Source organism: Cryptomeria japonica, chromosome 7 (assembly GCF_030272615.1).
Source record: "Cryptomeria japonica chromosome 7, Sugi_1.0, whole genome shotgun sequence".
In the NCBI taxonomy this organism is placed as follows: Eukaryota; Viridiplantae; Streptophyta; class Pinopsida; order Cupressales; family Cupressaceae; genus Cryptomeria; species Cryptomeria japonica.
This window is the reverse complement of record NC_081411.1, coordinates 556,289,435-556,303,057: the sequence shown is the minus strand read 5'-3', so window position 1 is coordinate 556,303,057 and position 13,623 is coordinate 556,289,435. Positions and strand designations below refer to the sequence as shown.

At 35.4% G+C, this 13,623-nt stretch overlaps 1 protein-coding gene across 1 annotated transcript; it reads left to right on the top strand.

The window, feature by feature from the left end:
- The first annotated feature begins 11,210 nt into the window (after window positions 1–11,210).
- Window positions 11,211–13,376, top strand: LOC131856845 (uncharacterized). The gene has a single exon (XM_059208783.1). It carries the CDS (start codon window positions 11,211–11,213, stop codon window positions 13,374–13,376), a length of 2,166 nt encoding a protein of 721 aa, XP_059064766.1.
- The last annotated feature ends 247 nt before the right edge of the window (window positions 13,377–13,623 follow it).

The following is a 13,623-nucleotide window of genomic DNA, read 5'->3' as shown; positions in this document are numbered from 1 at the left end:
TACTACATTATTGATCAACACCATAAAAATGTAATTGCTCATACCTATCGTAAAATAAGAATCATTCTACAATATAAAGGGAGTCAAGTACTATTAAGGATTGGACATTATAGAAGTTTGGTAGAATATCCAAAATTCAAAAGTTTTGAGAGCATCATATAATATCTATATCACCTCAAAGGTCATCTAATTAAATAACTATAAATTGATTATACTTCTATTTCAACGTATTTTAAGGCTAAGGCCTAGTACTAACTATAAGCTCTCACAATAAAAATATATTGATGTAATTTAAAATATGAATCAATCAACCCATCATTATAGTTCATATCTTGTGTGTTTTGTATTTCAATATTTGAATCTTGTGGATATTTATTTATAAGGTTGAATAGTGAGATTGTCCCAAATTGAGCTCTTCATCCTTGATTGTATCTTCTTGTAATGATACACCTATAGAAAATATTCTATGTGATGAGGTTGCACCTTCCCTACTTACTCATGGCATTGTATATTATGATGATAGTTCAATATCTATAGAACCATGCTCTTTCAATATGTTTCCTTCTTTGTACATGACATGTTAAATGATGATTATTGTCTATTCTTCACGTGAATCCTATGGATATTCATGATATATTTCTGCATGGTGATACCTCTCATGATTATGGATCTCTTATTAGTGGAAATTCATTAGCATCTCATGTAGACACTATTGTTTCTTCATTACCTCCTCCAACATTACATGATTATATTATGAGCCTTAATGAGCACTTTTTACATGACAATTATGATGGTATAACAAATACTTCATTTCATGCTAGATATATTTTTTATTATTATTATGAGTACTTGGAGGATGATATATTTTTCATTGGTGATTTTATACTCTATTTAAGTGGTAAATATTTGTAATGATTTGATTGATCTTCTTTTCTTACTTATTTCATGAACTCGAAACATGGTTTCATTGCTTTTTTTTCTAAACCTAATGCCAATTAAGATAATATGGATATAAAGTAATAATGATACCTTCTAATTATGTATCTTTTTATATTTCTCTCCTATTATCTGTATGGCTTATACATATACTAAACCTACATTACATGCTATATCATCCCTCCTAACTATGTACCACATTTCTATCCTTATAATTATATATATAGATATTCCAAGTGTAAAGGCATTGCATCCAAACATAAATTTCAAGAATGTAAATTATAGATAAAGGAAATATAAACATATACTATATTGACGAGTCCACAACTCATTCATTTTATGAGGTGAACTATATAATCTAGGTGTGTGCATCAAGAAATAAGTTGTGTACTTTAAACAATACCCTATATTAAACTTACATGACATAAAAAAGAAACCATTGAATACATGAATTCATTTCCTAGATATTAATACCATTAATTGTCACATGTTATGCTTCTACAATTCAATTTATGTTTCCATATTAGTAGTCAATATGTCACAAATATATACATATAATGGTGCATGCTAAAACAAGTGACTTTGAACATGTGATGTGTTGTTCATTTTATTTCTTCCTTCCACTGTGAATCATTTCTACTTGTGCCTTTCACTTTGTCATGTATATTGTGATCCTCCTTGCATATTCATCCATTCAGTATTAAGATTATGTGTATTTCTTTCCTTGCAAGTACTAGTTGAATTTAATATTGTAATCTAAGTAAGGATTATATCATTGTAAATATTATTAAAATTAAAGTGATATTTTTTGGGGGGGCAAAAGGCCGAGGCCTATAATATATTAATTATAATAAATGAGAGATTACAAAAAGGTGGTAGGGCTCAAAACAACTGCCCTCTCAGATACAATAAGAAACTTCCACGATAAGAGGCCGAGAATAAGCCATACATGACAAAAATAATAGATTCACAAATATATAATATGAAAAGCAACTCCAATACATGAGGAAATAGCACGGGATCTCGAGCTGCAAAGATTGAACTAAGAGGAGGTATTGGGACCACCTCTGGCATCTACCAAGATCAGGAAAGAAACTATATGCACAATTGGCCACTGGTAAAAAGAAGAGCTTGTGGAAATTCCAAAATTCTGACTAGCAAAATCACTGACTTAAAGCACCCACTGCAAAGATATATCATCGAGTCCACCCCACTATGACCCAGTTCGTTAGGTCACATCCCCTGTGCAAAATTACCTGCAGGAAAGCATAATATTGAATCTACCCACACCACCAAAAAATAGTCGAGGCACCTCCACTGTAAGAACATACCCCACAAAATTAAAGTGATATTAACCTTTCAAAGCCAATGCATTTAATTTTGACTCAACACATTAGGAATAGGTACATGAATCCCAATGCATTTAATTTTGGCTCAACAGATTAGGAATAGGTACATGAATACCAAGGGTGATTTGGGTGAATTATTTATTAATTATTTTCTCCATATTGAGTTGAATATTAGTTATAAATACATTAAGATGGGATTTAACATATGAAAATTGTGGTTACAAATTGATTTGACATTATTTACACCACTTTTCCAATACTCATTCTAGGATACAGAGTAGAGAATCTATGCATGTCAAGTGGGGTCTACCTTACCATACTTAGAAATGTGCACACTCACTCTTTCACATGGGTTAAAGATGATGACAATTATATATGGTTGTTATACATGGAAGCATTAAATATTTATCATATGGGGGATCTGAAACTTTATTCTAACATGGCTTTTGGTTGTTTTTTTTTTTGTTTGTTTGGTTGTTGGTGGTTTTGGCTTTTAGAATTTATTTGTAGTTTTATCTTTTAATTCTCTATAAATTGGATGCTTTGGATATTTTTTCATAGATATTTTGCAATTTGAGAATTGTTATCCTATTTGAAATCTATTAGATTAAAAAGAGGTAATTGGATGTATCAATGTAACATTCTCATTGGATTAATACAAACCTGTCTTCTCTTTGATTGTGATTTTTTTATTTTGAAAGTATTTCTCCATGTCCATATAGTGTTATGAGTTATTCTTATGTGTTTTCTAATTCATAGTTTGTTGATTTAAACTTTCACACACATTAATCTATTGGTTAATTACAATTTACTTCAAATGGCAATTTGGAGTTGCATACTAATTGAATATGTTATTACTTAATTTAGTTTACCTTATATTATCAAAACTTGGTATCAAATATTTGGTTTAGTTTTGAGGGAAACACATTTCTTGAAGTGTTGTGGGTCTTCTGGCTATAGTAGGAAATTTTGAATTAGTGGTTTTGTAGATTTAAGACTGGTTGAAACCATAGCCTTTACCTCTCATTTTGATTTGCTATGTGGATTGTTTTGAGCAATGAAATACAAAGGGAAAACATTATATTTATCTTTAGAAACCACGATTAGATGATGCCAATAAAAATTTATTATCCTTAATGAACAACTAATAGGTATAGAAAATTTGTTTCTATGACCATTTGAGTTCTATGAATGGGCAATTGCAAATTTCCAACTAATTAACTTCTTAAACAACCAAATATTTATTTTAAAGATAATTTGAGTGGCTAGAGAAGAGATAAAAGAAGAACTTTAAGAATATTTAAAGACCTTCAACTCCCTCAAATAGGGACTCTTGTAGAAAAGTAGACAAACGATAAAATGTTTCAAAGTTTTATAGTTCTAGAAATAGAAAGGAGGTGAGCAAGTGTGGTTTAAAAAATATAATATTCTTAAAAGACTATATTGTGGAATTGTTATCCTCATACCTAGCACCAATTAGTGATAGGATTTCAAATGCATATTCCTTCTAAAGTTTTTAATTTATCTTGGGTTCCTTTTAGAGGAAAATCTACTATCATTTATGTTGTTTCCTTGCATGTTCTCTATCATTTTTTATTCATTTCTTTTTACTCATTGTTGCATAGGATTTTTTAGGGGAGTGTTATTTAACTTGATCATCTATAGTTGGTGACTCATTTGGGTTATAAATCCAACGATTTATGGATTATCTAGTGTTAATTTTAAACAAGTAAACTCAGTAAACTAACTGATCTATGAATGGATCTAGTTTTGAACTTTATAGATAATGTTGGACAATGATTGGCTACCTTGAAGTAATCCTATTATAGAACTCAAAATTTAGATATTTTGCATGTTCATATTCCTATTTAAAAAAATGGCATCACTTTTCAAGTTTGTATGAGGAAGTTATGAATCAAGGATTTTGTTGCCAAAATGGCATAATTGTTCCCAAAGGTATTTAGTGGAACATTGGAGTAACATGGTTTATTACTAAAGAAACTTAGTTATACTAAAATAACATTGTTGCTAGAAAATACATCTAGCTACTACTAAAGTAGGGTTTTAATTCTTTTGAAATGCAATTTATTGTTGCTAAAGTGTAATTTTCATATTTCTAAAGTGAAAAAAAAAGATAAAGTAGTGGCACATAAGAAGTTTGATTACTGATCCTTGAAAGGAACAATAAAATAACACAATCCATAATTTTATTTTATTTAAAATTATCCTAAGAACTTCTTTTTATGAAATAAAATTATTAAATTAGTTATCCATTTTCTCTAAAAATGTATAATGAAGGAATGATCATAATTTCACCCACCAATCTATATACTATAATCATGGATATGTTTTGACAATATTTGAATGCAGATAAAAGATAATTACCTTCAAATAAATTGTCAAGATATAAGATTCAATCCACCTAGAAGAGGTCAATAAAAGAGTATGCTTTGCCCTACCATATTAATATCATTAAGTGTATGTGAATTTCCACACCACTCTTGTCAACCCTCAAGCTAGGACAAAGAATAGTCATGGGTCAACAATACTCATTGTTTAACACATGGAACTCACAAGGGTCTCACAAGACACATAGGGTTTCTCACAACAATCCTACTCACGGTTACTCTTAAAATGATAAGGAAAACATTTTGTAAACTATAGAGGCATAAAAAACTCCATTAATAGAATCTTCTTCCTCCAAACAAGAGCATTCATTGTTACATGAACCTAGACAAATGCTACACTTGGTTTAACACAAAACTAAATATCTTGAGTCACAAGGAAACAAAGTTGAAAGCCAATGAAATTTAAGTAAATCCATTTTAGACATCCTAAGTTTGAAAGCAAACCAAAGAGTCAAAGTCTCCAATGTTCAACAACTCCTTTAAACAAATAGATGTACAAATCTCAACAAATCACAATGCATAAAATAACACAAACCAAAAGAATTTCCAATTAAAACAACATAGAAACCTCTACTTATTTCATATTTCAATAAAGAAAAAAGCAAATAAAATTAATAAAACAAAGAAAACTACCCTTTTGCAAAGAAAAAACCACAAAATAAACAGAGTTCAATTTTCTTTTCTTCCAAGAATTTGAAGATTATCCACTTGACACATTAGAAGCTCCATTAATCTCCAAGAAAAAAGGAGAAAAAAAACAAGTAGGAAATTCTTCATTAAACTCCAAAGGAGCTTCAATAAGCTTAAATAGCCCATCACCAAATAGGTGGGAAGCATTATGTTCCATTGGAAGGGCATCAATAACCATCACACAAAAACCACAAAAAATTAAATCCCCAAGCTATCAAACCCTTCATCCACCATTAAATACTAACTCAAACTTTTCACTCTCCCAAATCTATTCTTGAAATAGAATAATAAAAGAGGGATTTCTTCAATATAAACCCAAGCATAGGGTTAGATGATTTGAACCTAAATTGCACATCCCTCATCAATTAATTGGTGATGTGAGTCTATTCCCACTCAAGGAAGCCCAAGACCAAAAAGGTCAATAAAAGCAACTCTCAAGCAAAGTGTACCAATAAAATAAAACTAACAATTGGACCCATAGGATCAAAGGGCATGCTGATAATTTTTTAACTATAGTAAAATTCCATGAAAAATCATTTTAAATGTAGGTGGTTTAGTTCTAATTATTTTTTATAATGTTTCATTCTATAGTCTTAAGTTGGCATATAGATGTAAACAAATATGTCTCTTTATTTTATTTCTTGTGATGCAATATAGGATTACAAATTTATGTGTTGGAATTCAAAGTGGGGATATTTCTTAGAAAATATTTTGGGAACTATCAATGCTTGTTGGGGTTGTTTGGTTTTCTCTATAAAAACACCTACTTGATTCTTTCTAATCCAAATTGGTTTCCTTGGAAGGCACATGGTTGTCTTTGATTGGTAGAATCCTCTTCATCAAGTAAGTTCTTATTGTGTTGTCAATCCACCCAATATTTCTTTCAACTCTTTAGTGGACAACACAAAAGCTATAGACAAAATTATGAGGTGTTGGATAATAAGAAGAGGGAGTTGGGATCCAACCTTGGATTAACATAATACAACATTAGTTCCCAATTTGGTTGGGGATTACCTTCAAATCTCATAGCCATGTGATTTTTCCTTCAAATAAAATATTTGGATTTGAATGAGCCAACTAGCATTCTTACTATAGCTAATCTCCCAAAAGGCTCACAAATGTGAAAATTATTGCTATACTATAGACCTTTAATTGCTAATCATCTTTCTTGGGAGTTTAGAAATGAGAGAAAGCATTGAAACTTTTGAGAAGGTTCTTTGAATGGTTATCACCCTTTGAGTGAGTAAGAAAATTTCAATGAAGCTAAGGAGACCTTGATGGTTTCCCAAGGGAAGGTCAACGAGTACGTTTTTCTAACAACAAATGAATGGGTTAATGGTTTCTCTTTCGAAAGTCATGTCTAATGTGGCGATTGCAAAGAATCAAAACATAATCTTGAAAGATTTAAATTTAATATCATTAGCCATCAAATAAAATGAAGATGTGATAAGGTGGGCAGTTCAAAGTCGGGTTCTTGCTTGACCAAGGTAAGATGTTTCCTTTAACTCTCTAGAAGATAGAGGGTAGCCCATTTTAAAATGTTGGCACAAACCATGTTTTCCTAAGGCATATGACTTTGCATGGAGCGTTATGCATTAGAATATCTAAATTGGAGATCACTTAAAAGATATTGGTTATACTTGTTCTTCTACTTGCAAACTTTTATTTATTGATGGAGAAATTGTTGATCATTTATTGATTTGATGCTCCCTGTACTTAAGTGTTGGTCTTTGTTATGTACTATTTGAACCAATCTAGAGCTACTTTAGGGACTTTGCTACAAATATTGAAGAGCTAGCTCATTCTAAAATCTAAAGCTATTTTCTATTGTTCTTTTGGTGGTTAACTCGTCACTTATCATTTGGAATATTTGAAAAGAAAAGAAAACATAAAAGGATAAAGTTATATTTCATATTAGTGTGATTTTAAGTGACCATCTCAAAATTGGTTAGGGTAAGAGTAAAAGCGCAATCTTAGGGGAAAAGATACTTTCCATATTATGATATATTAATTTTATTGAATCGAAAAAAACCTCTCATTAAGGAGAGAAGTCAAATGGTTCCCCCTTCTATTGGATCTTTCAAATTGAACTTTTATGGCTCCTCATAAATAAGTCTAAGGACTTTAGAAATAAGTTGTGTAGTAAGGGACTCTTTTAGCTCTCTAATTAAAGAACAAATTCCAAGAATCTAAAAGATGGAACAAATAATGAAATAAAAGCTCATGATTATGGATACGGGTGATAATAGCGAAGTTCGGCAGAGTTTTTCGGTGAGCGAAAAACAGCAGAGTTGTTAGTTTCCGGCGCCGCGATGGTGGCGTCACCCCCTGGTGACCCAGGTGGCGGTTGTAGCCAGCTGGACACCCCTAGCCAAGGTAATTTGCAGGAGGCGGTGTGCGATGAAGTTATGAATGACATTAATTCCTCTTGCAGACGGACGGTACTCAGCAGTCCTCAAGGCGACTATGGCGGTGGCTCCAATTTATTACCATCTACCTCGTGTCCGAAGTCATTCTCTGAGGCAGTGGCTCACACTGTTGAAATTAACGCTAAGGCCAGGTTTGATCCCGTCTGCCCTAGGTCAAATGAAGAGGCCGAGAAAGGTAAGAACCCTTCGGCTTCCCCTGCGTCCTTCTCTATTGCTCCCAATTCTGATATGCTTAATGAAATTCTTAAGGAAAAAACTAGGTTGAGCAACACGGCAATTTTCTTTTCGGTTACTGATGTGGACAAATGTCCTCCAAGGAAATTCATGGATGATTGGTTTCATAATTTCTGGAACAATAAACTAGGGTTTCATATTTCTTTTTGTAGGTAGTTACAGAAAGGTCTATATGTTATTTTCTTTGTCAATTCTGATGCCCAAAAAGAAGTTTTAAAAAGACAATATTGGTCAGTTGGCTCGACTTCTTTTAGGGCATTAGCCTGGTCGGCGGATGTTGTTCATGAGGAAGTGCTTGCGTTGGCGGCACCTAGATGGATTTTGGTGAAGAATGTTCCACCTTTTTTATGGCGGTTCCTTCCTCAGTTAATGGAGCCACTAGGAAAGACCATCTGAATGGATGAGTCTGCGAGATTGGTCCCTCACATGGACGCAAGGATGTTAATTTCCCTCCTGCCGGGTAAAGAGATTCCGGAAACAATCTGTGTTGATATTTTGAATGAATCCTTTGTTTGCCCTTTGGAAGTTTTGGGTGGGCTCAATGCGTGCTTCCTTTGTCGAAAGGAAGGACACCGTAGAAGGGATTGCCCTGTTTTAAAGAGAAAGTTGGTGAATAGCCCTAGTGTTGCGCACGTCAACCCGCCTGATAAAAATGTGAGCCCCGCTAACGCTAAGGTTCCTCCTCCAAATAATGACACTAGCCCTACTGGTGTGAAGGTCGCGTCCTCTCCTAACCCTTCCTCTGTTTCGAAGAGTCTCAATCCCAGTATTTCTCCTAATCCCTCTGCTACTGCCAACATGCCCCCCAAAGACCCACCTAATCCTACTGGTAGTGTTGCCTAACCTCATTTCAGCTCGCAAATTATTCCCGCTGGATATTCAGGCATTGATCTCAATTCTGATGATGGTTTTATCATTGTTCAGGAAAAGAAAAAACGTAAAGCTTATCATGGCTCACGGCAGAAAATAGTGGCCTCTGATTCCATTAACAGGTCGGTCACCACTATCCATCAAGGATCTAAGCCCATCGAAAGCCGCCAGGAAGAACTATCCGGTGACCTTGTCTTAAACACTGATAACTCGCAGATTGTGGCTGTTGACAAGTATTCCACACCTAATAATACGGTTAAAAGACCCCCTCAGAAAGCCTTTAAGGAGATAGAAGATGAGTACATTCTGGAGGTTATTCCTACAGGTACCTTAGCGACTGTTCCAGTTGCTATGCCATCCATGGACATTGATTCTTCTAATGTTAATTGTGATATTGAGGCGTATCTAAACTCTAACAAGGTTTCCTTATGAATTGCTTATCTTGGAATATTAGGGGGCTTGAGTCCCCCGACAGAAAGTTTGTTATCAAGCGTGTGGCTTCTTCTTTTCAATCCATTGATTTCTTTATGTTGCAAGAGATTAAGGCTACTGGCTTTATGCTAGATTCTAATCTTAACTCTACATGGAAAGATGCTGTTAAATTTTTCACTAAACATGATAGAGGTAGAGGGGGAGTTGCTATCTTGATTAACCCAAAATGGGAAAAATATATTTCCCAGCATGGTTGCTCCTCGTGTCAGAGAGCCATGTGGTGTATTATTGAACATGACAATCATACCTTTGGCATTTGTTCCATCTACGCTTCTAATGACCCCAGAGAAAGAAGCACCCTGTGGGATTGGTTAAGTACTCTCCCTGATATCCCTTGGCTCTTTGGGGGAGACTTCAACATGGTTGAGTCGCAAGAGGATAAGTTTGGAGGCATCCCGTTTCACTGGAAAGATAATGAATGTATGCATTGGAATAGATTTATTAATACTAAGAACCTTTTTGACCCCCTAGCTGGTAATAAATCTATCCACCGTGGTCTCTGGCACACTTGGTGCAATTTTCAACAGGGTCAATCCAGAATATATTCTAGGCTTGACCGTTTTTATGCTAATAAGAACTCCTTTTCCTTTATTCCCTTCGATTCGGATTGCATTGTTAAGACTTTTGCTACTACTCTTTCGGATCATCACCCTATTTTTGCTTGTGTTAACTTCATCACTGCCCCTGCTACTCCTAAAGTTAGGGATTATAAATTCATCCTTAATTCCAGTCTTCTTTTGGACAATGATGTCCTGGCTGCTATCCAGATCGTTAGTGGTATTAATAAATATAACCTTCGACATTGTTCTAACCTGGAAAGATGGTTGTGTAATATCTCTACCTGGAAGAATCTCCTTCAAACTATCGGCCAAAAAAGGGCCAAGGATTACAGATTTGTTGAAAAACAGTTAAATACCAATCTGCAAATTGTTGAGAGTAACATTCAGGACAATCCTGCTGACCTCGATCGATTATCTCACGTTATGGTTGCTAAAGACGCCCTTAGAATCCACCAGCAAATTAAGATTAGGGGTGCTAAGATTAGATCCAGGGCTCATTGGCTCCAAGTTGTAGACAGAGGGTCAAAAATTTTCTTTAACCTTCTTAAGCACAAACATTGTAAAGAAGCTATAGATAAGCTCTCAATAGACAATCAGGATGTTTCCGATCCTTATGCTATCTCTAATGCCTTTGCTGACTTTTACAAAGCCCTGTTCTCTTCGGAAGGTTCGTTGGAGGCTGAAGTCTGTAGGGATAAGTGTAAACCTTTAATTCCTGGCAAGCTTGATTCTAAAGATATCTCTAATTTATCTAAATCCATCTCCATTGTTGAGGTTGAGGCTGCGGTTAAAGCCCTTAGCAACGACAAAGCCCCGGGCCCGGACGGTTTTCCGGTGGAATTTTATAAGGCTAATCTAAGCTGGATTAGTAAGGACCTTCTTGATCTTTATAATGAGGCCATTTCTAATGGCTCTCTTGGCCCAGATATTAATCAAGGTATTATCAAACTGCTTCCAAAAGATGGCAACAAGGCTCTTATCAAAAACTGGAGACCTATAACCTTGCTTAATGTCTCCTATAAAGTTCTTGCGAAGATTCTTGCTCTTAGATTAGTCGATATCCTGCCTAAGTTCATTGGTCCCTCCCAAACTGGTTTTATTAAGGGCAGGTACATACTGGAGAATCTTATCACTAGCTGGGAAGCCATGGACTGGGCTAAAAATTCTCACCAGAACACTGCCATGTTGCTTCTTGATTTTGAGAAGGCCTATGACAGAGTCGAATGAAAATTTATTCTGATGATGTTGGAAGCATTTGGCTTTCCTCCTTATTTTTGTCTTGCTGTTCAAACTCTTCTTAAGGACGCCTCTGCGCGTATTGAAGTTAATGGAGTTCTTTCCCCCTCATTTCCGCTCGGTAGATCTATCAGGCAGGGTTGCCCTCTGGCCCCTGCCCTTTTTGTCATAGCCTCTGAAGCCCTGTACTATATCCTCAGAGACTCCTCGTTGTCTCCCGAGGTCAGAGGTATATTTCTTCCCAACGATGACGAGCTTATTAATTGCCAGTTTGCTGATGATACGGCTCTGTTTTTTGAGCTTACTGAAAATAATTTTAAAAATCTGCAAGGAAAGCTTGATGTTTTATGTTCTGCTTCCGGTGCTCGTATTTCTCATGCCAAGTCAATTTGTCTTGGTTGGGACGAGCACCCCCCTGAGTGGTTTGTTAATTCCGGATTTCAATGGGGAGGCCCTAACAAAACTGTCAAATATCTTGGTATCCCCTTTTCTGTGGAGCCTACCCTTAAGAATATGTGGCTCTGGATTAAAGAGAAGATTCTCAATAAGCTTAATAAATGGCATAATAGAACTCTTTCTTTGGCTGGCAGGATTCAAGTCTGTCAGAAAATTTTGTCTTCTTACAGTATTTATTATTCTTCAGCTTGGTTGTTTAGTAATTATCAGATTCAAGAAATTCAAAGTGCCATCAAAACCTTTCTCTGGTCTAATGGTAAAGGAAACAAAAAGCAGCATGCTGTTAAATGGGCCTGGTGCCATGCTGACAAGATCCTTGGGGGGCTTGGGCTTAAAGACCTGAAATCCCAGGGTATTGCCCTTTCCGCCAAATGGATCTTTCATTCCTTGGAGGGTAACAACCCTTGGAAAGTGCTTGTCAGGCATAACATTGAGAGAGGCTTTCCCAAGAAAGCTAAGTCTTGGAAAAACCTCCCTTTCAGTGATCTTCTTTTAGGTAATTTCACTGTTGCTGTGCAAGGTTCTGTGGTCTTCAAATCAATATGGAAGGCTTGGGAACATGTTAGGGATCATATCTCCAACAAGGACTGTTACTTCAATGATCAACTCCACGGAGAAAGATCTATTTGGTGGAATTTGGTCATCAATGGGAAGCCCCTTGCTTTATCCCAAGGATGCTCTGCCAGATCCTGGGCTAAAAAAGGGATAAATCAATTTGTGGATTTGTTTGAGGATGGTCTCCTCCCCTCGTGGGATGCCATTAAGACCAAATATGACATTCCTGACTCTCAGAAGAAAACTTACAATATGATCCTTCAAGCTGCTAGAGATCTCCCCTCTTTATGCCATGTTGATTCTCTTAGACATCTTAATTGCAAGTGGCCGGGGGGAGTTGTTATGGCTAGCCTCAAGGCCAAGAACATCTACTCTGTTATTAATCAAACTAATGATATTATTGTTCATGTGAACTCTGTCTGGTATTCTTCCTTTGATACTAAGATGTGGAATAAGTTGTTTCAGTATTTATGGAGAAGTCCTATTGAGCCAAAAATTAACTGTTTTAAATGGCTTGTTCTGCTCGATAAGCTTCCTATTAAAAGCTTTAATTCTGATTCTGACTTGTGTAGCATTTGTAGACTCCCAGAAACTGGGAGACATATTCTTTTCGATTGTTTATTTGCTAAAGAAATTTGGAGTATGTTTGGTGTTATCTATCCTATTACTGTGAGCATTCTTGACATGATTACTGGTTATATATCTGGTCTTCCTAAAGATTCGAATCTTTTTTGGAATATATTGTCCTCTAACATTCTTTGGCAGATATGGAAATGCAAGAACGAAGAGAAGTACCAAGGTAAGCCAAGGGCTCTTACTGAGTTTTTCAGGAAACTCACATATTTTAAAATCTTTCTGCAGGTTCAAGTCACCATGATGATAGAGAGAAAGAAGTTGGAAAGATTTCTCAAGACTGGTCACGCGTCCTTCTACTACTATGAGCTGAAAAATGGATACCTTTGGCAGAGAATGCTGGAAGATCTTCACGCCTTTGACCAAGCTTGTGACAAGCTCAGGAAAGAAATCAGGAAAAATGCAAATCCCAGGATGGAAGAGCTCTCCTTGCTATCTCAGGTTCAAGCGCATAAGAATATAATCTGGATGGAAGGCCCCCAAGGCTGGACTGCCTGGGTCGATGATTTTTATGATATTCTTCACTAGTTGGTTATCAAGTACCTTTATGTATTGAGCTGTATATTCTGTTACTCTGATTTTTTTGGCGGCAGTCGGAGGTTAATCCTCCCTGAGGGACTTCCTTTTGAACTCTATTGTACTTTTTTGTTCTCCTTATGCTTAATAGAAAAATAAAAGCTCATACTCACATTAGATCTACTTATAACTACTTAATATGAAATATCATCTTTGTAAGTTGAAGAAGACTCCATAATAACTTCAACACAATTCATAA

Coding starts and splice junctions, on each gene's coding strand:
- LOC131856845 (XM_059208783.1), top strand. CDS start 11,211: ATGTTGGAAGCATTTGGCTTTCCTCCTTATTTTTGTCTTGCTGTTCAA.